This window comes from Rhamphochromis sp. 'chilingali' (genome assembly GCF_963969265.1).
Source record: "Rhamphochromis sp. 'chilingali' genome assembly, chromosome: 19".
Lineage (NCBI taxonomy): Eukaryota > Metazoa > Chordata > Actinopteri > Cichliformes > Cichlidae > Rhamphochromis > Rhamphochromis sp. 'chilingali'.
Genome location: NC_137946.1, coordinates 21,943,536 through 21,967,685, shown reverse-complemented (window position 1 = coordinate 21,967,685; position 24,150 = coordinate 21,943,536). Strand labels below are relative to the sequence as shown.

At 39.9% G+C, this 24,150-nt stretch overlaps 1 protein-coding gene across 4 annotated transcripts in view; it reads left to right on the top strand.

The window, feature by feature from the left end:
- The window catches only part of LOC308387578 (rho GTPase-activating protein 26-like), an 86,172-nt gene that overhangs the window by 32,768 nt on the left and 29,254 nt on the right, over nt 1-24,150 (top strand). For all 4 annotated transcript variants that reach the window (XM_080867736.1, XM_080867735.1, XM_080867737.1 and 1 more), the window contains exons 3-12: nt 9,738-9,833; nt 12,505-12,566; nt 12,786-12,857; nt 16,776-16,877; nt 16,991-17,101; nt 17,428-17,532; nt 19,714-19,843; nt 20,224-20,324; nt 22,143-22,237; nt 23,778-23,856. In XM_080867736.1, the coding sequence (XP_080723862.1) occupies nt 9,738-9,833; nt 12,505-12,566; nt 12,786-12,857; nt 16,776-16,877; nt 16,991-17,101; nt 17,428-17,532; nt 19,714-19,843; nt 20,224-20,324; nt 22,143-22,237; nt 23,778-23,856 (953 nt within the window). The remainder of the gene's footprint in view (nt 1-9,737; nt 9,834-12,504; nt 12,567-12,785; nt 12,858-16,775; nt 16,878-16,990; nt 17,102-17,427; nt 17,533-19,713; nt 19,844-20,223; nt 20,325-22,142; nt 22,238-23,777; nt 23,857-24,150) is intronic.

Here is a 24,150-nt window from a genome sequence, read left to right as displayed (position 1 = left end):
GACCCCTAACAAATATTGTAAAGGTTGGTAAGGTAATTTAGTCTTAGCCTGATGAGGTGTAATAAAGTTCTTGATCTCCTGAACCATCATCAGTTTTAAAATGTACTTGTAATCATTTTTGTTTATGACAGCTAATCCACTAACCTTAGCTGTACTTTGTATTTACTTACATTTTGCATGCTGGCATTAACATTTACCTGAAGGATGACATCAAGGACCACCAGTCTGGCTCCAGACTTTTAGTTGTATTGCTGTATACAACATTCTAATAAAGGAAATGTAACCTATATGTGCATGTGTGCTTGCGTCCATGTAGACTGCATAAGTAGGCTATGCGTGTGTCTCCTGCATCTGTGAGGATGTTAGCATAAAGAGTCCAAGCTACAGCCCGGGGGTTGTTTCATGCATCTTGGCAGCAGCTTGTCGTGATGACATACTTGCTGTAAAGACAGCCAGGCTGGACTTTGGAGGGAATGATATAAAATATAACTCTAAACTGTTTTTCTCTCTTTCTCTTCATTTCTCTGCCAATCTCTGACTCTTTTTTTCGATCTCTAAGGTGACGTTATTGTCGTCGCATCCAACTCAAACGTTCTCCCATGCCATAACAAAGCTCTAAGCTCTACATTTTTTGTTCTTACACTCACATAGCGTTTTTTCACACAAAGCAAATTACCATCACTTGTGCTGCAATATTTTAATCACTGAAGAGGCTGAATTTGATTCCACCTTAATTTAACCTCTGAACATCAACCGTTTCCGCACAGTCCTCAGGGAATGCATGGCAAGATATTATATGGTATGGACTTAATATTAGCAGACAGCGGTGAGCGTTTTTTCCTGTGGCCCCCCGCTGTGATGGTGGGTTGTATTACAAGCAGATGACGGATATGAAATGTGGATGCGTAACAGGATCTACACTCATGGCCAGATTTGACCTTAATCACCCATATATGCTTCAAAATGATAGTGATGAGCTGTGTTGTGCGACAATGAACGCCCTACCCAGTTAGCTTCCAATAAAGCTGGCTGAGCTGAGTGGACAGACACAACGTGACCTATGAACCTTGCTCCCCCCCCCCAACCTGCACTCACCATGGTAACGCCTGAAAAACAGCCATCTCCACTTCCTTGCCTTTTTATGCTCTCACACTTTCCCTGCTTCTGTGGCCTGTTGTTGCTGTGAAACTAGTGCTTCCTCTCCACTACGCATCAGTTTGACCTTGTGTGCTGCGTCCAACAGGAAAGCCTGCCCATATACAGACGTTCCTGCTCAGCTTGATGATGTTTACTCATTGCAGGCGTCTTTTCCTTTTCATTTTTGGTTCTTGTGACATGTCTGCTTTACTAATGAGCTTTAAGGCACTGATAATGCATTTGTTGCTTTAGATCTGATTAAAGTGTCACTCAACATGACTATCACTAATAAAAGAACAAAGGCAAATTAGGAAAAATAGAGTCCCCTATACAATAGTATGCATCCTTCAGTACATGCAGTAAGACATGGCAGTATAGAGGTATAATAATTATAAGATTAATACAGTTTTGTTTTTTGACTGTTGGCATAGTTTTGTTTCTAATTGATAGATGTATTTTAAGGTGTAATTCAATAAGGAGTCAATGGGTAACAATTATATTAACTTACAAGCTAAGCAACACTGGAGAGGACTTTACATTGACTTCTATTCATTTCCTAGATGTGCTTTAGCACTAACCCTAATGACTACTTGCTAGGGCTGCCACGATTTGTCGACTAGTCACGATTACGTCGACTATCAAAATCGTCGACGACTGATTTAATAGTCGACGTGTCGTTTGAAGCTTTGTAAGATCGCAAAAGACGCAGGAATAATAGCAGGATTTAAGAGTGTAATAACGGACTGAAACAGAAGATGGCAGCACAGCATGTACAAGGATGCCAGCTGCCGTTAAACCCCGAAGAAGAAGAAGCAGCTGTGTCCCAGAATTCATAGCGCGGCCCAGCTTAGTTTCCAACAATGGCGGTAGCTAGTTAGTTTTAATATTACTCTTATTATTCTTTCTGGGTCACAAAATAAATGTTTAACATATTTTCAGGCGAGAATGTAGCTGTGTAAACCTCAAATATCGGCTCAGTTTATCAGGACACCACATATTTTCAAAAGCGCTCCGACGTTTTCGGAGATGTCTGTTACCCACTAGCTCGATAGCTAGCCGGGGGCTAGGTCACTAGCGCCGTGAGAACACCGGACTCCCGGCAAATTGTTTTCAAACCCACCGCCGTCTTTCGCGACTCAGGTTAAATATATATGAGTCACTTAGATAAATTAAAAATGTTGTTGTTTGGCTTTTTTTTTTTTTTTTTTTAGTATTTTATTTGTTCCTGAGTAAATCGGTTTGGCTGAGATTAAAGTTATAGTTTTTACACAGCTGAATAAACGTCAAGCAGACAGCTGATCATCAGAAGTGTGAGATGCTGGAGAATATACTCCGGTGTCCTGTTATATTTTAGATAGCAAGGAGTTTATTAAACTTTACCGAAACAATCTGCAAATTTCATTAAAATTGAATAAACTATCATCTTGTCTTTATTTTTAGTTAGCACCTTAAAAGCTTAAAGCTGTAAGCTAATGATAGTTATATAAGAGCAGATGCTGCTGGTGCAATAAGCTGTAGTTTTATGTCCAGTGGATGATGATCTGATTAGTCGACTAATCGCATAAATAATCGGTGACTAGTCGACTATCAAAATAATCGTTTGTGGCAGCCCTACTACTTGCCAAATGACAACTGACCTAAATGTAGCCAAAACCCAATGTTAAATCTTGTCTTCAGTATAATGATTCATGTATGAGAAACTCTCTATTTGTTCACTAAAGGGGAAGCAAGGCCCAAGAGTGTGCCTTTTCAAACACATTTTTGTTTTGTTTTTTAATCTGTGATTTAGCTAAAAAATATGCACTTATATGTATTTGAAAGCAGTTTTGGCATTTACTATCTAGTAGCCAGCTTAGCTTATTCTCTGGATATGAAAATGGAAGGGCACAAGTGTATGATAATGTTGGTTTCTACTGTCATTTTAATGGTATTCCCCTACAGAAGCTCAGAGATATACAGATATGCAGAGGAAGATTTAAATCTCTGAAAACTTGAGACTTTGCCGAGTGTTTTTATCACCAAGTCTTTGCTTCCAGTTTTGTTGACTTCTCTTCCTATATCAGATAGGATGTAGGGATACTGTCTCAGTGGCGACACCTATCTTTCAGGGGAATACTGCAACTGCTTCCTGCAGTTTAATGGTGAGCAATACGAATATAAGTGACTGCATCATGATGTTGTGGTTGTGCCCGGTACTCAATGTGAAATAAATTGCCAAAGTCTCATTGATGCAAGTCTAAAGACTGGTTAGTGGTCAGAAACAAACATTCTCCATTTCTGGGTTAGTTAGTGAATGTTTGTAGACAAATTGGGATCTTCCAAAATTGAAAACTATAGGTGACTGCAGAAAACTGCTAGTGACGAAAGCAATCACAAGGAGGTTTTTGGTGCAGAACCTTCTTTGCACCAATTACAAAGCCAACTAGTTGAGGCATGGACACTTTTCACCTAGTTAGAGGGGGAAAAGCAGGGCGTTGCTAACTAGTCCCTAAGACTGTGTTACTACGGCCTTTACTGTGTCAGTGTTTAAACAGAGAAAATTTGCATTAAATGGTTAGAGAATTTAATTTGACCTCCGTATCAGGCTGTGAACAGTTAATTTTCAAGTTCCTGACAAATTCCCGTCAAACAGTTGGCAGTCGGCCATTATGAAAAATGCTTTATTCATATGCACTTTTTAAAAATAGGGTTTTGAAGTTACATGTATAAATAAATTAACATAAAATAATGATGGTCCTTATTTCGTACAATATTAACCTTGATGCAACATATACACTGCCAGTAACATCATAAAAATATGTGTCCCAATGTAAACTCCCATACAGTGCCTCGTACACTACGTAGTGATTTTTACATTCCTTCCACTATAATTGAGTCCATCAGTTCCTCTCCTTGCTTGGCTGCTGGGTCATGTAAAGAATTAGATGAGGAGACTGAAATCTGTCTTTGTCTCCCAGATGAATTGTGTGTGTGTGTGTGTGTGTGTGTGTGTGTGTGTGTGTGTGTGTGTGTGTGTGTGTGTGTGTCCTACTTGATGAATAAAGTTTCTATTCACATGCTCATGGAACAAAGCTTCTGTAGAGTTCAAGCTACTGTTGGATATCCTGTTGACATCACACAGGCCCATTCTTTTGACCGTGTATGTGTGTGTTTGTGACACACATAGCGGCCGTTGTAGAGCTGCTGCATGGTTGTGGTTAATTACAGATTCCTTTTGTGTAGCTTACAGTGCTCTGTGTGTGTGTTTCTCTGTGTTTTTTGAGTAAGATGCAACATTTCAGCAGTATCCAAGTCACTGTCATACAAATACCTTTGTTAAAATGCAGCACTGAGAGGATTTTTCTACTTTTGCAGTGAGATTTTCCACTGTGACTCAGAGTACTGTCTTTAAAAGTGATTTTATCCAATTTTGACAAAATATTTATCACGATATATATTTGAAAATTTTCTATAACGATATAACTGACGATATAATTGACGCAAGACAAAATACTTTACAACTCCACAACTTTATTAGTGCAAAAAACCCCCCATCAATGTATTTTTAACAAGCAGCTGTTTCTTATGTGCATTTAAGCTATATAAAAATTGAACAGTGCAAATGCAAATTCCTTGCTGACAGTTTAACCAAAAGGCATTTCCAGTGGAAATTGAAAAAGAGGTTATACGCACATAATACACAGTACGTAATACACAGTACGTAATACTCAGCGAGGCTCCTGACTACGGTAGCCATAATGCTCCGACAATCCATCGAGTGGTGCGGCTTCGTAGCTCAGCAAAGTCGTACTAAAACATTTTTTGACAGATTTTTGAGCGCTGTGTACCACATAAAATTGGTTCGGTAAGAACTGTAATAACGACGGCCCGCTTGCATGCTCTACCAAAAAAATGTGCTGTGGTGTGTCTGACGGACGAAAGCCAAACCAGTTCCACACCACTGAAGTTGCACCATTTTTACAAACCAATTCTGGTTCATCTGTTTCGTTCAATGCTCCGCCTTCGCCCTTCTCATTCTCCGTTGCCGCCATGCTTTTTTCGCCATGTACGTATGAAAACAAAGGCACTGGCGCATGCGCGTTTTATCCATATTCTATCGCGATATTTCATTTTCTTACCATTACCTAGCATTATACCGGTATTACCGTGAATGGTATGATATGGTCCAGCCGTACTTGCATATGTTCAAAAAGCCGCCTTCCCACATTTTCTTTTTACATTTGTTCATGAGTGCTCTGATTAGTGCCTGAAAGAAAAAGCTAAGTGTGTCTTAGCTTACCCCTAATTATAGAGTGGCAGTCATTCAGGAGGGGTTCAGAGTACTCCTCCAAACAAAGTTAGTTGAAGTGCTTCTGATGAGATTGCGTCTTAGGCGAGGAAGTTCAGGCATGTCCCAGCTGAGAGGAGCCCTTGGGCTACTAAATATCTGGGTTGCTTTGGCAGCACCATAATATTCCTGCAGAAGAGCTCGATTGATGGATGGGTGGAGTTTGGAGGCCATGTCTTCATCATCATGTTCATCAAACTGTTCTTGTGGAGTTCTCTTGCAGCAGGGCGTTTGTCCTATCGGTGCATGTTTGTGTGTTTCCGTTTGTGTTTCTCTTTTTCGTTGGTGTCTTAAGCTCAGAATTAAAGGAGCGAAGCATGGCAGGAATTTTGTCCTGTGAGTGTGAGAGAAAAGACGGAGAGGCAAGTGTCAACAGGGTCATCTATTTTTAGTTGTCCTTGTCTTTTGCTGTCCTTCCTGCCTGGGCACAGACATACAGGCGCGCACATACAAATACACACATACTGACGACAGGGCATCAACACATCCAACTGTGTGTTTTTATTTTAGCTTCTAATCTGATTCAGCATATTTAAAATGGTTTACATATTTTCTCGTAGAATTTTAAGATTTTTATCACATTGACAGCTGACCTATGCACTAATAACGACAATGGGACAGTGCTGTAGTGGCAAACATGCAGTTCAGTTCTGTTTGGTGGTTAAAAGTAGCAACAAGCAGCCCAAAATTTTGAAGCACATAGTCTGCTATCGTGTTAATAGTTTTTGTATAACTTTAGTAATGTAAACCATCTACTTTTCCCTTTCCTTTTTAGTACCTAGCCAGAAATTGGACTCATGTGTACAAATGACTGACCAGTGTTATAGCTCAGCCTGTCAGCCAGTTACAACCTTTCTTTTAACCTGGAGCTTGAACATGTGTCTTACTGCATTAAATTGGATGCCATAAATGGCAAGCATCACTTCTTGCTACATCTGTAAGTAGACTTTCCCTTTTCCTAAAGCTTTCTGGACAATGTACTTGTTGTGGTGTGATTCATTTTTTTTGTTTTATAGTGATTCCTTTGTGTTGGCAGGATTTTACAGAATCTCATCAGCCAACAATGTGGTTTTGATTTGAAAACATGGTTCATATAAGCCGAGAGACCCGCATGGGACTGACACGTGTATGTGCGCGTGCATAAATGTGTGAATATATATGTGGATTTATGTGTGTCCTGTTGTGTCATTGCTGCCAAAAATGCTGACTATCCACTGGTCCACTCCTGATGCGTATCTGTATTTATGAGCCAGAGTAAAAAGTTACCTTATCACGCTGTTTGCCAAAGTGTAGAGTGAGACTCTCCAAGGGAAAGTAGGTTAAACAGAATTTCGCACTTTGATTTTTATTTTTCCGTCACATTTTTAAGTGATTCAAGGGGGAAACAAACCTTAAACTTTCATGCAAAAGTGCTATGATGGTGTGTCTGAAAAATAATGCAATTATATCAAATTATTTTTGTCCTGTCTTAATGATGATACTTTGCTACAAATAACAAAAACAGTGTCCGTTTCAATTTTCTCTTAGAAAACCTGAAAGATCTTATCTAGGAGATAAGATTTCTCGAAGGAATTCTTCTTAAGGCTAGTAATATTACTTTTTTAAAATTTTTATTTCAATAGGACAATAACGGCTGGGAGAAAGACCGGGGAAGACATGCAGTGAATGGCCTTGGGGCCAGATTTGAACTCAGGCCTCTGCAATAGCCTTGCAGCATATGAGTTGTCTACTTTATCTAGTGTGCTACACACTGGTGTTTATAATGTATTTGTCGACGTGCTTGGGGTTTCCATGACATGAAAATGAGATTTCTAGGAGGAATAAAACTTCATGTTGTGTTCAAACCTTTAGTTCTTTTTATGTTCTGTTTATGGGCTTCCAGTTCTTCCCTGGATGGAAAGTGCTGATTTTTCTGCTGACATACTTATCAAGTGATATACTTTTTTCATGGGGTCAGGAAGGTTTGGATAGTTTTGTTTTTTTTTCCCTTTAAGAAAATTAAAAATCACCATTTAAGAACTGCCTTTTGTATTTATTCAGTTTATCTTGCTCCAGGTTGTCTAATGTTAGAATTTGTTCAATGCTCTGAAACATGTAAGTGTTTAAATATGCAAAATCAGAAAGGGGCACTGAGTGTGTGTGTGTTTAGTTTGTGGTTAGTTGTGATTTGTGTGCAGGAGAGCACACAGAGTGGCTGAAGCCGGAGAGGAGAAATCATCGATGGGCACGTTTCACTCACGGGGTGCTGAGAAGAACTGTCAGTGGGAATAAAGGAGGGGGAAAAAGAAACTGTCAAAAAGGAGACCTAAGGGAGGTGGAGGCCAAAAATAAGAGAGAGGAGACGTAAGAATGAGAGAGTGTAGAGAGAGATATGGTTTTATACAGCTCAGTAGATGTGATGTCACTATTGCCAGGGCTGGATGTGATTCCCGCTGAGGCCACCCGTGCTGAAAATAAATCACCCATGCTACTACACAAAACAAATAAGTAAGTTTACTGAAATGTGTGATAGAAAGCAGGCGCCTCGGTTACCTAAGATCTGGCTCATAGATACCTGAGATCACTCAGTGCAGCCTCATTTGCCAATATGTAATGGCAGTGATTATAAAGCCTGAAAACAGCATGTTTAATCATTGAAACCTAAAAACACCCTGAAACGTTTGAGAGCTGAGACCTGCTGGCTTTCAAAACGACTGAAGAAAAGGTTATATTACTTTATGTATGCTACTTATATTAGTTAGTTATTTATGCTGTAAATTCACTGGCAATATGACATTATAGACGACATTTGGTTTTCATTGCCATTTTCTATTGGAAAAACATATTTGCTTCGCTATATACATGTTTACCTTTAAACATTGTTATATATTTAATTTTATTAAAATATGTCACATGATTTCTGTTATGTAATTGCAGCAAAATATTGAGAATTGGGGAAATACTGTGAAAGTACAGTGGGTTGTTTTGTTTTTTGGACACTGACTGGCACCGTAAAACCGCAGTTTATCCTTCAAGTTTGGAGTGTGGTCTCATTTTGGTCATACTTTAGTTATTTTGATGACACAGGGCCACTGTGACTCACTGCTCACGGACATCCTAAATGTTTTTTTGAGTCAGTCCGGAGAGAGAAAGTGGTCTGTGTGCGTTTCTCTCTGCCAGCGTGCACGTTTTTCTGGCAGCACATTTAAGCGGAGCTGCTGGGCCTGCGTTTCATTTCTGTGACTGGCAAACTGCACTGATCTACACGGAGGAGCAGTGGTATTTACTTGAACATGGCCAATTACTCTGTCTTTCTTCTGTCTGCGCTTGCTGTCCTTTCCCTGACTCCCATGCGCATTTTCATGAAACTCTTGATCTCTCCTCTTGTGTTTTTTTTTATTTTCCTTCCTTGCCTGGATTTAATTATACTTTCTATCTTTATTTTACAAAATGCCACAAATACATATTTGCTTGTGTAGCTTTTGTATAAATTTTGTCCTCCTCCCTATCGTCGTGGGTTTCCCTGCTGAAGCTGACCGCGTCATGCATAAGTTTCTTTTCTTTTTTTGAATGTTAAAGTAAAAGAACACTTTATTCAGTATAAAATGATAATTATTTTAATCCATTCCTTCGGGGTCGGTGTCAGAATGGCGAGCAAGCCATTGTTGCAGGGTGCTGTTCCACAGCATGCGATTTACAAGAAAGTTATGTGAAGTCTGTTTCTTTTTTGTGTCTTCCTCGTCATCCTTCCACTATTTCATCGTGATCCTTTGAATGTTGCTGACCTAAGCCAGTCAAGCAACAGGAAATGTTGTAGTGGAGGTGACCCTGCGTTGAGTTTAAATGCAAGGGAAGCCAAGCTCGCCGTGAGTGTCTGTCTCCTAGGAGCTCTTAGCGCCTCATGTATTATTTGAAGCATCCAGCTGTCTAAGGCTTTTCAGTTCCTCGCCTGGCTAATGTGACTTAAGTCGAACGGAACTTTTTTTTTTTTGCACTTTTCAGCACGAACACACACAAATATATGAGCTGTCAACCTCCATCACTGATGCCACAGGGGACCCACTCGTGTTGTCCGCCTTTCCACTCACTTTCAGTACCTGCATTAAAAGTATAATCAGGACAAAACAGCTATTCTCGTCCATAATCTTATCACATTATTTAGAACTAGGTTTTCTAGAGTTCAGATTAAGATTTTTCGGTACAGCTTGTTATTACATTATTACAAACTCACTTAAAGTGAGGTGGACCACCATAAAATACGACCTTAACGTTCTTATTTTTTCTGTTCTCTCAGGTCTGTCGACAGCGAAGAGGAAGTTTGCTGACTCTCTCAATGACTTTAAATTCCAGTGCATTGGAGATGCTGAGACGGATGATGAGATGTGCATAGGTGAGTGTGCGGATGTGAAATCCAATACATTCGGTGCACCAGAAGAGGAAAGCCTCTAAATAGACATCAAATGATGTTGTATCATGTCTCGTCACTAAAATAGAATAGCCAAATCAGCGTTGACTTCAAGGTCAGCTTGATTTTCATTTTAGTGCTGCTGGACAGGAAACTGATGAGTCTCAGATTAGGTATCTGCCCTGAATATGCTATTTTTGTTAAAATATCAAAGCTTATTCTGTACTTAATAAAACTACTGGCACATTTTGAAAACGGGTGTAATTTTGATCCATCTGACTTGTGGCTTAAAATAGTTCAAAAATTGAAATGATTATCAGCAGCTGATGGACAGTCTAATAGTAACACTGTAAAACAAGGAAAAAACTGGACATTGGCTCAGATTTTGCAGCCCTTTCGGTATAATTTCATTATTTTTGATAGCTACAGTTAGTCTTCATAAATGTTGTAGTTATTTCATGAAATAAAATGTCATTACACAAAAGTTTGTGATATTGGTGTGTAAAATATGAGTTCCCAGAACTCATCCGGCTGTTTCTGCTCAAACAGCCTGCTGTGTGAGAGTCTGTGCAGTCACCACACCCTCTCTGTGTCAGTCTGCAGCTCTTTGCTGCCCTGATTCTGACCTACAACCCTGCTGTTGTTTCACTATCGCTGGCTATCTTTCCTGAACAGCTTGGTGCTCAGCTGGATTGCAGCACTGTTGCTGTTAGGCTATTCATGGCGAGACTCATGTCAAAACCCATCTTCATCTCTCTGATGCTATAATAAGTCCTCTTAGAACAATGTGGAAAAAAACAATAGGTACTGATTTACGTCAATGTGTCAACATGAAAGAGTTTAGATTAATCGTCAAGTTTTGATTGCATAATAAGAGCCGTATTACAATTTTATACTATTTTTAAGACATCAGGATTTATTTGTAGAAAGAACTTTGTCTGCATTGTCTCAATAAGTCGGACACATTTGTTTGCGAGTATTATACGCCACCAGGGCTTTCATCTGTCATGGATTTTGGTTATAATTGTTATGGACTGAATTTGTAGCCCAGGGTGGATGGTGTTAGATTCTGTGGTCTCTCTCTGGATGTCATCTCTCCTTTTTGCAGATGATGTGGTTATGTTGGCTTCACTGAATGATGACCTCCAGCTTGTGGTTGGGAGGTTTGCAGCCAAATCTGAAGCAGCAGGGATGGGAATTAGCACCTCAAAGTCTTGAGTTGCTGCTCTAAGTGTGGGAGTTAAAGAATTTTAGGGTCTTGTTCACAAGTGAGGGGAGAAGGAAGGGGGAGATGGACACACATATTGTCAGCAGTAATCTGGATGTCGTACCTTCCTGTTGTGGAGAGAGAGATGAGCATGAAAGCAAAGCCGCCAGTTTACCAGTTGATCTACATTCCTACCTTCACCTTTGGCTGTGAGTTGTGGGTGTCAGATCACAGGTGGCAGAAATGAGCTTCCTCTGTAGGATGTCTGAGCACTCCTAGATAGAGTGAGGAGCCCAGCCATTTGGGAGGAATTTAGAGTAGAGCTGCTACTCCTCCACATCAAAAGGTGCCAGTTGAGGTGGTTTGGGCATCTGATTGGGATGCTTCCGAGGTGCTGTGTTTTGGGCTTGTCCCTGTAGCTGGAGACCTCAGAGCTGACCCAGGACACATTGGAGAGATTACATTTCCCGGCTGGCTTGGGAGTGCTTTGATGTCCCCTTGGAACAGTTAAAGTAGGTGACAGGGGAGGGAGGGCTGTGGTCTGGTTATCTGTACTTGGACTAATAATGGATGAAAGAAGCCATGTGTAGGGTGTAGTGTCAGCTGACAGTACAGATTGCACCCTGATTAATTTCTGTGTTCTGGTGATGCTAGAGTTGGTGCTAAAACACAAAATGGAAAAGGCCCTCTGTAAATTGTCTCCTACACTAAAAATTCAATTCTACGCTAATTAAAACACAACTACAATTATATCACATTTCTGCCATTAGATTCCACTCAAACCTGGACGTTTAAGGCCTGCACCTACTTTTTAATAGCCAAATACAAAACCTATAATTTACAGAAACATGAAGTTTGATGTTAATGAGGATAAAATGGATAACTGTGGAATGGATTATCACAGTGCGCATACAATTTCTGCATGCCTGTGCATAAGGAACACATGTTCGGAACACATGTTCTGCAGGCACACTCTTCAATTACTTGAGGTGCGCTCAGTGTGCCTGAAGAACAAGTCTGTGTGTGAAGTGTTGGACAGGGTCAGAGGCAATTGAAGTGGAAACTCTGACCTGAACAATGTAGCTGTGGCTCGTTTGCCAGTGAATGGGGTAACCTTGCACCGATCCATGCTGACTGTGAAAGCACCATAGAAACAAACCCTTTAAGTTGCGGTTTCATTTCCAGTTAATTACTCTGCTATGTCATGAGTTTAGAAACATTTCGAAACCTCTAAATAAGTGGTACCGAAGCAGAAACAAAGCACCTTTAACCTCTTTACTCCCCGATAGCTGTATTCTGTTCGATGCTTTTCCCTTGCATCTTTTTTTTGTCTCGCTCTTTATCAGCATTAAAAATAGCAGTGCTTTGCCTTTCTGCCTCATTTTTATTTTCAATGATCTCTTTTGTCTCTTTCTCGTTCACCCCATCTACCAACATGACTGTCCCTAGCCAAGTCACTTCAGGAGTTTGCAGCAGTTTTACAGAACCTGGAGGATGAACGGACACGAATGGTGAGTGACCTATCTAGCTATATTGTCTATATTATAGGTTATTCTTAATGAGAGTGAACGTTTGGTCTTTTATAACCACGGAAACATTAGTCCTCTCCAGAAAATGACTGGCGGCTGTGATAGAAACTGCTGGTACAAATGATACAAATATTAAAATACCTGGTGTATACTGGCGTGTCTGTAACATGGATTTTTATGGTGTGTATATCTGCCTTGTAGATCGAGAATGCCAATGATGTGTTAATTTTGCCGCTGGAGCGGTTCAGGAAAGAGCAAATCAGTGCAGCCAAGGTAAGAAGGGTGACAGTACATGGGCCACAGAAATGACTTTTAACTGTACATGAGCTGTGGGTTTGTATTGATACATGTATGCTAGCATGAAGAATAAATCAATAATGGCCTTTAGTGCTCCTGGAGCTATTAAAGGATCTGTGTCAGACAGCACCTACTCAAAACATACAGATCAGAAAAACATTCAGATTTTTCTCTCTTTTTTTTGTTCTCGTTTTTATTGTTTTTTGTGCCTTTTGCTAGTTGCCAGGGACACATGCATACAGTTTCACATTAACTCGTGAATGCAATGCCTTCGATTTTGAAACTTTGCTTTACCACAATACATGCCCATTGTCTGGCCTGTTTAGCTGTTGGTAAACCGCAATATGTAATCACGTTTAGAAAATTTAAATGATTAGAGGAGGTGGATTTTGTTTATACATTGAAAAGAGGTCATTTAAGCCCATTGATAGGTGGTAGCCTGGCAGCATGATAATATCATAGTATATCATGCATAATTAAGTATATGCGGATATGAATAAGACATTATTGTTGTAAAATTAAAGCAATAGCACATTTTCATATAAGGTGCTGTACGTGCATAAAGTCTAAAAACGGGTCATTTGAGCAGTGTGATGGTGTCACAATATATCATTCAAAATTCAGCTTTTCTCACAAAATAAACACAATACAAATCCTTTACAGGTGAGTAAATACTAAAAACGTGATATTTTAGCCCATTGCTAGGCAGTTGCTTGGTAAGATCATGGCATTATAGCTGATCTAGGGTAAGAACCTTCAGCGGCCCAAGACTTTGGACTACATGTGTGTCTGATGCTCTAGGAATAATTTGCAGAAACTGTTAGAGTAGATGCATGTACAAGATTTTTAATCCAGAGAAACACTCCAGTTTACTCACCTGGTTAGCATTACTGCATAATATCTGACTTTAATACAATAATATACTATAATTATACTATATTTACCAGAGAGTGTCTCGATGCATTTTTAAAAAAATTGGCTATATAGTTTGTAGAGTTGTAGAGAGATGGTTCAGAATACAGGACAGCCTTTAAGAATTTCCAAATACACCAATGATAGAATAGAAGAAATATAAAGTACAATGCTTAAAGATTTTATTTTGATGATAAAATTTCGTGTTTGGAACTCAAACACATGAGTTTAGTTACAGTTGTTGTTACCGCTGCACAGTGACATGGAACTAATAGGTGCTTTTCATGTATGCTTGGAATAAAAGGCAGCACACTTCACACGAGGCTCAGGGTCTCCCTCTCCTTACGTGATGGGTGTATGTTAAGGTCTGAACCATTACTAAATGACCTGGATAAGAGATTAGAGGAAGACATAAATGCTGCCATAAATCACTGATTCCCTCTTACATGCAGGCTGGGCTCCCTCTAGCAGGTCTGTGTGTGATTTATTTATCTATTTTTTTAAAAGTGTGCTTAAATCTCTTCATTTGCTTCTTATTCTATAGAAGTAAAACATAAGTATACAAAGTTTTTTGATGTTATGATTGTGTTAATTTTTATTTTTTCACACTCCAGAAAAATAGAAATCCTTTAAAAAGATAAAGGATGAACACTGAACTGTACATTTTTAAATAACGCCGGCCCCTGTGCGGTAAATATACCACGCCCCAGCGTCTTTAATCTCCTTATATAGGGTCATGGTGTGCTTGCTCCATGCTGTCATTAGCCATAGGGCGGCAGGGGGTTCCCCTGATGCATTCAGTGTTTTATCAGTACATGATCTATTAAAACATGCCCATGTTGCAGGTCACTGTCTGATTTTGACATTATGGTCAGATTAAAGTGTGAAGCATAATCACTTCAGTTAAGTCACCGCGAGTGATGCACTAATCCTAGTTTAGCCCCAAAAGAACCGATAATATCTTGGCCTGGCACAGTTTCACCTTGTCCCAAAGCTACAGAGCTGGCAGCCGTCTTGCACGGGACCAGTTTGACCAAAATAGCAGCGAATGGCTAACAGATAAAAGATAAATATGTTTAAAATGTGTGTGTGTGGGGGGGGTTACACATCACAGTTTATTTAAGGAAAACTCAAGGTTCAGATTCTAATCTTATTCACAGAGGAATTCACACCAATCAGATTACTGCAGCCAGTAGGAAACATTAGACAAGAAGTCTTTACATAGAGCTTAAGTGTAAGACTAAATAAAAAAAAAAAAAGCTGTTTGCAATTCAAGGTCTTTTTGTATAAAAACACTTCACTCATGCAACAATGACGGATTTCTGTTAAAACGCACTGAGAACATCATCATTTCCAGAAATCCTTTTAGTTGTTGAGAATACGTTGTCAGGAATCACTTTGCTCTTGTGTTTGTTGTCAGTTATCCACTTTAAAGTCATTCCAAGTTGCTGCGAGTGACAGCAAGTGCTGCTTTTGTTAAAAAGGTGTGTTTTAATAATGCACGTCTTGTAAACAAAGGATTGTTGGTGCATTTGTTGGCTTTAGATTTGACTGGGACTTCTATGTAACTGTTGCAAAAGAACCTGATTTGATCTGTGATGAGTCAGTCTGGTGGGGTATGGTCTTGCATCAAAACATTTTCAATTACCTTATATTTCTGGGAAAAATTAAATAAATAAAAAAGGAAGACATTTTATCATACTGTGAAGACACTGCCACCTGCTGGCTGAGGGTGGAAGTAACCTAAAGTAAATGAAGTTTAACACCTTTAACTTTTTAACCCAAGCGTTAGGGAAAATAGAAACAAGTCATTTTAATGTTATAAAACCTTTCCTGATGATTTGTCTCACGCAAATGAATTCCTTTCACAAAGGAAGCCTGTCTTTTTTTTTTTAGTTTCAAATTTTTCAAAAGGCTGTAATGAAATCTCTAATAATGAACACATGGGAGAGGGCTGCCACGACACTCGTTTCAGACATGATTTCCGCAGAGAATATGACAAACCAGAGAGGCAGACTTTAAACAGAGGCCTTGTTGTTTAGAGGGGCGTTCATCATTTCTGATGCTTTCCGCAGCTGCTGTCTGTTCCTCCTCTGGCCAAGAGCACTTAGCTTCTTGTTGCTGAAACCAGCTCGGCAGTGAGCAGAGATCATCTTACAGTACACATCGTATTATTTTAGTGCCAGTTCCAGCGTTGTTAAAGAAATGGTTAAAAGGAATAATAAAGGCAAAATGAAATCAGCAAATGCACATGCGGCTCACTGATGTTCAGAAATTTCTCTTTGACTTTTGAAATAAGTCCAAGTTATTTTTTGTTTAATGACCAAACAATTGAATATATATTGTTTTGTCTTGTGTATATATATCATTTAGAACAGAAGTGTCAAGTATTCACATTCAGTAAGCACTTCTCTCATACCCCAGTTTGTTGCTTCAAAAGTAAATAAGATTAACAGGCTGGTTTCTCTTTATGCGTCTTACTGTACTGCTATCTCTATCTTCCTGTTGAAGTGACACGTTTTTAAGTTTAATGATCCTAATCTGACTGGTAATTCCAACATTGCCTGTGTAACAGTTTCTTTCTGTTGCTTTCATTCCATAAACACACACCCTGAGCTCTCTGTCCCAGGCTCATCATCTATCAAAACATGTCTGTCTCTCATGTCGCTGATCTCATTTCTGATGAAACAGTCTGTTGTTTAATAACCAGCTGTGCTCCCTGGAGGAAAATATTCATTGCTTTACTCCCTAAAAAAAGGGAATTTGTTATTAGAAAGCTAAAAGAAATCTGCATTATATGAAGTTTTGCTGTGCTCCCTGTTCTCAAATCCTGACTGCAGATAACTGCTAAAATATACTACAGTACATGTGTTGGTTTATTAAAACTGGAGGAAAAACTCCCCGGTACAAGTGTTGAGACAGTTTCGTTAAACTCAGTCAAAAGATTTGTATTTTATTTTTAATTTTTCCCCCCTGTGACAGGACGCCAAGAAAAAATATGACAAAGAGACGGAGAAGTATTGTGCAGTACTGGAAAAGCACCTTAGCCTCTCAGCAAAGAAGAAAGAGGCACATCTACTTGAGGTAAGATGCCGTGTCTGAGTTTAGACCTTGCTGGTTTCTCTGAGCGAGCAGGTTTTACGTGTAACCCTTGATTATCGGTGTGTCAGTTTCCTTAATTTCCTTCTCTGTTGTAGGCGGACAACCAGGTAGATAACGTGAGGCAGCATTTCTACGAGGTTTCTTTGGAATACGTCTTCAAGGTGCAGGAAGTCCAAGAGAGGAAGATGTTTGACTTTGTGGAGCCTGTAAGATGCTACTAAAAAAAGTTCTTCTTCTTCTTTAAAGATGTTGCACACAAACTTTCTTTTTGTAGCAGTGATTTGTGTTATAGTCACACTTTAAGATAACCAAGCACATTAGCTACTCAGTGCTAACTTTTGTTGAGGTATTCCCTGTTTTCCCTTACTTCTTCTAAATTGTCAACCTCTTGCTCAGTCTTCCTGTTATGTTTTCTTTCCTCCACTCAGACACGTGCATTCATTTTTTCTGATGTACATTTTCCCCTATCCCCGTGTTGTTCATCTTTTTTAAATCTTTACCTTCATTCTGTTTTTTTTTCTTCTTCCTGTAGCTGTTGGCATTTCTTCAAGGCCTTTTCACCTACTATCACCATGGCTACGAGTTGGCAAAGGACTTTAATCACTTCAAGACCGACCTCACCATCAGCATACAGAATGTAAGATCAAGTACACACACCACACACACATACAGTAGTGTATCAATGGGGCATTATATCATTTTTTGAAGACTTTCTCTAGTCTTAACCATATTTACTACTTGTCTAACCATAATCTTAACCATGACCCAAATTGACCTTAAAATCACCTGATGAGTACTTCCTGTTATTTCTCCTATAAGGAAAACATGTCTCCACAGTGCAAACAGCAGATACAGTGGGGCAAAAAAGTATTTAGTCAGCCACCGATTGTGCAAGTTCCCCCACTTAAAATGATGACAGAGGTCAGTAATTTGCACCAGAGGTACACTTCAACTGTGAGAGACAGAATGTGAAAAAAAAATCCATGAATTCACATGGTAGGATTTGTAAAGAATTTATTTGTAAATCAGGGTGGAAAATAAGTATTTGGTCACCTCAAACAAGGAAAATCTCTGGCTCTCACAGACCTGTAACGTCTTCTGTAAGAAGCTTTTCTGTCCCCCACTCGTTACCTGTATGAATGGCACCTGTTTGAACTCATCATCTGTATAAAAGACACCTGTCCACAGCCTCAAACAGTCAGACTCCAAACGCCGCCATGGCCAAGACCAAAGAGCTTTCGAAGGACACCAGGAAAAGTATTGTAGACCTGCACCAGACTGGGAAGAGTGAATCTACAATAGGCAAGCAGCTTGGTGTGAAAAAATCAACTGTGGGAGCAATCATCAGAAAATAGAAGACATACAAGACCACTGATAATCTCCCTCGATCTGGGGCTCCACGCAAGATCTCATCCCGTGGGGTCAAAATGATCATGAGAACGGTGAGCAAAGATCCCAGAACCACACGGGGGGACCTGGTGAATGACCTGCAGAGAGCTGGGACCAAAGTAACAAAGGTCACCGTCAGTAACACACTACAACGGCAGGGAATCAAATCCCGCAGTGCCAGACGTGTTCCGCTGCTGAAGCCAGTGCATGTCCAGGCCCGTCTGAAGTTTGCCAGAGAGCACATGGATGATACAGCAGAGGATTGGGAGAATGTCATGTGGTCAGATGAAACCAAAGTAGAACTTTTTGGTATAAACTCAACTCGTCGTGTTTGGAGGAAGAAGAATACTGAGTTGCATCCCAAGAACACCATACCTACTGTGAAGCATGGGGGTGGAAACATCATGCTATGGGGCTGTTTTTCTGCCAAGGGGACAGGACGACTGATCCGTGTTAAGGACAGAATGAATGGGGCCATGTATTGTGAGATTTTGAGCCAAAACCTCCTTCCATCAGTGAGAACTTTGAAGATGAAACGAGGCTGGGTCTTCCAACATGACAATGATCCAAAACACACCGCCCGGGCAACAAAGGAGTGGCTCCGTAAGAAGCATTTGAAAGTCCTGGAGTGGCCTAGCCAGTCTCCAGACCTCAACCCCATAGAAAATCTGTGGCGGGAGTTGAAAGTCCGTGTTGCTCGGCGACAGCCCCAAAACATCACTGCTCTCGAGAAGATCTGCATGGAGGAATGGGCCAAAATACCAGCTACTGTGTGTGCAAACCTGGTAAAGACCTATAGTAAACGTTTGACCTCTGTTATTGCCAACAAAGGTTATGTTACAAAGTATTGAGTTGTATTTTTGTTATTGACCAAATACTTATTTTCCACCCTGATTTACGAATAAATTCTTTACAAATCCTACCATGTGGATTCATGGATTTTTTTTTTCACATTCTGTCTCTCACAGTTGAAGTGTACCTCTGGTGCAAATTACTGACCTCTGTCATCATTTTAGGTGGGGGAACTTGCACAATCGGTGGCTGACTAAATACTTTTTTGCCCCACTGTAACTAACCTGTTTGTTGCCACTTGGTTTTCCAAAGAAAATTGTTTCTATGTTAATGACCCCACAGCTAATTTAATTTATTACAACAGAAAGCACTTTTTTGATGAGTTAATGGCTTTATGTAGTATATAAAAGTATTTATTTAGCATTATATGGTCCAGTTAGAATAAACCTGATGAATAATGCAGGATCGCCCTTACTTGTGATGTGTGTTTTTAACCCAAAGATTCTCAACTTGCAGCTTTAAAATAGGCCTTCAAAACTTGTTCATTCTGCAACATATAAGGCTTGTTATGTACTTTCCCATCTACAAGTTGAATTTCTGAGGAAAAATCTGCACTCCTGTGTGCTTTTGTTGGCAGACGAGGAACCGTTTTGAGAGCACGCGGTCGGAGGTTGAGAGTTTGATGAGGAAGATGAAGGAGAATCCACATGAACACAAGAGTGTCAGCCAGCACACGATGGAGGGCTACCTGTATGTGCAGGAAAAGCGTAAGTAAGCCACATACAACAGTGAACGAGTGTGTGTGTGTGTAACGAGGTATAGTGTGTGGATGTTAGTGGCATCTTGTTTGGCTCACACGGTGTCAGAGCAGCAGAACAAACAAGCCATAATGAACCAATGGTTGACAAACTCAAGTCTGATCTGTTGGAGACGTGACAGCAGCTCTGTCCACGTGCGGTAGCCATGGTAACACTAAAGCACTAAAAGAGGTCTGACCAGGACTCGTCCTTTTCTTTTTCTTTTTTTTTTGGTTCTTGTTGTTTTGACCCTGTCTCCAATTCACCCATTTTCTTTTTTTCTCTTCTCCTTTCTTGTGTTTTTGTTTTTTTTACCACTCTTCATCTCTATGTTTTCTATCTATCTTTAGGCTCATTTGTATCTACTTGGGTGAAGTACTACTGTACATACTACCGTGAGTCCAAGAAAGTCACCATGGTCCTGTTTGACCCTAAGTCTGGAGGTAAAACGGTGAGTAGCCTGTGCTGTTAAAATATACAGATAAAATCACAAGTTCACTAACAAAATCCAGGTTTGGACTTGTATGGGAGAAAAAAAAAGTACACATTCAGGTTCACTTCACAAGCGCCCTCATATACAGGCGCTCATGCAGGCATTCATGCAAATGTGCTTCGTCCCAGTGTGGATAAGCACAACTTGGTGTGTGTTTTTATTTAGTTATTTTTTTATTATTCCCCATGCCCGTACCACTGTTTTCAGCAATCAGCTCAAAAAGCTGTGCGTTTTCATTCGGTGGCACAGTCACAGAGCGAGATACTGGTTTTACGAGCAAGTGCTAACGACTTCTTCCACGTCACCCTTAATAGGTGAGAGTGCAGTGTGGGTGAATAATGTTCTGAGTAAGCAGCAGTAAGCAGAAAATGTTGTCTCCAGCTGTTTTCTCAGAGACCTATCTCTGATCGCCCTCCACCTACAAACCGATTAAGCCAGAGCTGATATGAGCCCGAAGTGCAGCTCAGTTCTGAGAAAGTTGCCACAGTTTCATTTTGAGTAACTGAAGGAAACTTGGAAACATTAAAAGTCACAGAAAACCCTTTGGCTTTAACACAAAGCTCTGAAATCCAAAATAGCAAATAAATAGTAGGTGGACTGCACTGAAAGAAAAAAAAAAGCACTCACTAATGACATCAAACCTGGCCCATCTGCGCTTTGCTTTAGAGTATGGCAATAAAACCTGTACTTTGAATTGGTATGACACCAGAGTGTGTAGCCATCTGTAGATTGTGAGTTATCACACTCATCTACCCATCCATTTTCTTCCCCGTCTGTGGCCATTTTAGAATAATCAATAAAACTAAGTACTAGTTACTACTACTACTACTAAGTTAGGCTGTGGGAAGAAGCAGGAGCATCTGGAGAGAACCAGCATAGGCACACAAAGAATCCATGAAGGCCCCAGCAGGCTTGCAGATTCAAAACCAGTATACCAGTATACCTAACCCTAACAATTGTTACTACCTTTGAAAAGAAGTGATGTCACCATAGCATAAATTGTATAATATTGTTGCTACAGGTAGCAACATTGTCTGTCTGTGTTTTCTTTACTTATAAGAAAACCAAGCTTTTGAAAAGCTAACAAGCTGAGTGTCTCATGGATAATGTGTGAAATGGAAATAATATTGCTGTAATCCTTTATATTGGTTATAAAACTGCCAGATGGCACTCCCCGCACATCAGTTTATAGTGTCTATTTCTTCATATTGTTCTTTTTAAAGCACATATGATTCATTGCTCAGTTCAAACAGCAAGTCTTACTTCTAAAATGGAAGTCAAGGCAAATTTAAAATGCTAAATCTTCAGTTTTACTCCAACGTAAGATATATTTCAACCAGTGATTCATTTCTAATAATAATAACTATATGCTACATACTGGGGTTTTTTTTTTGTTTGTTTGTTTGTTTTTCTGCCCTTGCCTCTGTATAATACGCCTTATCGGACAAGCCTTGGAGCACAGAATAAACTGCTATTTAGGTCTTCTGTTTGCGACGGGCAGCCAATTAGAAAAAAGTCGGCTTAAAGAGAGGAGGAAGGGAGCTAAATGTGCTCCTTTCAGACAGGATATATTGACGACCTGCACCAAGACTCCATATGGGAAAAGTACAGAATATTTTAATCAGTGAATCTTGCAGAGCTAGTCTTAGTATGGAGCTGAAAATTACCGTCCTGGCTATTAAATTCCACTCAAACAGTATGGTTGCATTATGATGTCTTAAATGCTCTTCATGTGTTATTGATGTACTACATTGCTTCTTGCTTTTGCTGTGTCAGGGAGAGGAAGAGAGCTTTATTCTCAAGTCGTGCACCAGAAGGAAGACGGACTCGATAGAAAAGCGGTTCTGTTTCGATGTGGAGGCTGTGGACAGGTTAGTGAATATTCACCCAGCTTTCTTTTCACCGGGTTTTACTTTATGTGTCATCGATATGAAAGATTTGGTTAAATGTGGTTCAGTCCCAGCTCATAATCTCAGGATTAGCATGGGCTTTTTTTCCTTTTTTTCCCCCCTTTTTTTTTTAAAGCAGGATGTAATTACAGCGAACCAACACATGAGGGCACTGCACAGTTGGTGTGAGCTTGAAGATTGAGGCTCTTTTTCCTGTCTGACTCAGCCCTCTGTGGCATTTCCCTTCTTATACCGCCTCCACTGTTCCTGTCCACTCACACACAACTTCAGCTATCCTCTATCACACCCTGCCTATCTGCTAACCATCCATCTTTAGGCTTAACTCAGGTCCTTTAGGAACACAAAGCAGTCTCACTCTTAAGCGGGACAGATTGCTGTGGTACAGTAACTCATGCTCCGTGAAGCAGGTTTATTTTAGAGAGCCAGCTCTAAAACATAAATCTTCAAATTGATCAAAACAGTCTGATCACTGCATACACAGACTCGTTCCTGCAGGATCCTGATGGGGGGGAAATGTAGCAAATTATCAAGAGCAATAGAGACGGCATAAATCATTTGTTTGGCATTATAGACAAGTTGTTTTTTTTTTTAACAGAGCTTTTAACACAAGGAGGGGGCGTTTATAACACAAAGGGAAGAGTGGCTACACTGACAGAGTTACAGACTGCGTCAGTGCTTATTCATTCTTCTTCCGTCACAGTGACTCGGAATAAGAGGAGGGAACGGTGATCATCTCTGTGATGAGTTTCCCATGCAAACACAGAATTTAAAGCAGCACAAAATAAAAACAAAGGCCAGTAAAATTGCACACAAAACGAAAAGTATGAAGAAGACGGTAATAGGAGCAATACATTACATATTCTCTATGCAAAATACAAAATCATGGAATTAACAGAGCCGGCTTTGTTATCAAGGATTTTTACGATTTTCAGGCTTTATAACCTCCGAAGAGCTGGTCTCAGTTTAAATCATGAGTACGTGCGCATCACACGTTGCCTGTGTGGATGATTTTTCGCTGCTTAGCCTAATGAATTCTTGTTAGATGCTGAATTTTCATGCTGTATTCGTCATCTTTTTGTTATCCTTTTAAGGGGAAAAATCTGATCGGAGCTGCTGATCATGTGATTTACTGGAACACAGTAGTATAGTCATAGCTCTGGCACCCATAAATGAATATGTTTTGCTATAAAAAGAACAAGACTGGCATTTATCTAAGAATGGGCACATCTATTAAGTAGTTTTTAGTTAGAACATATAACTACTTAGTTGAAAACCTTCATAAGAATTTCTTTAGTTGATAAACTTTTTATTTAAATACAATGATTTTATTACAGTTGTGGTTCGATTTATAGGTGCCCCTTGTTGCACCAGTTATCGACATGTTTGTCTTTGTGTGTATTTGTTGAGTATTATTATTTGATGATCTAACACCTAATGTTTGCAACTCACCTGTATGTTTGATAAGCTTATGTGCCTTTCCTGTTATTGCTTGTGTGCGAAGGCCGGGAGTGATCACCATGCAGGCTCTGTCGGAAGAAGACCGTAGATTGTGGATGGAGGCCATGGATGGGAGAGAACCGGTAGGTTGCCATGGTTACCAGTTTGTTCTCATGTGACACAGACAAACAGGAGAGTGAGGCCGAGACAGAAAAGGGGATGGGATGAGAGCTAAACAAACCACGAGGTGTAATTGGAAAACTGTTGGCTCAAATTCTACGTCTTTTCCTCAGCACATGCTGTCCACGTCTGGTCACATTTAGAGAGACACAACATAAGTCTGAGAGGGATAATTTGGTCTTTATGCTCCACAACAATCAACACATCAGCTTTCTGCCAACCAACTTCCTCAGCACTTGGTTTATACCTCCTCGGTG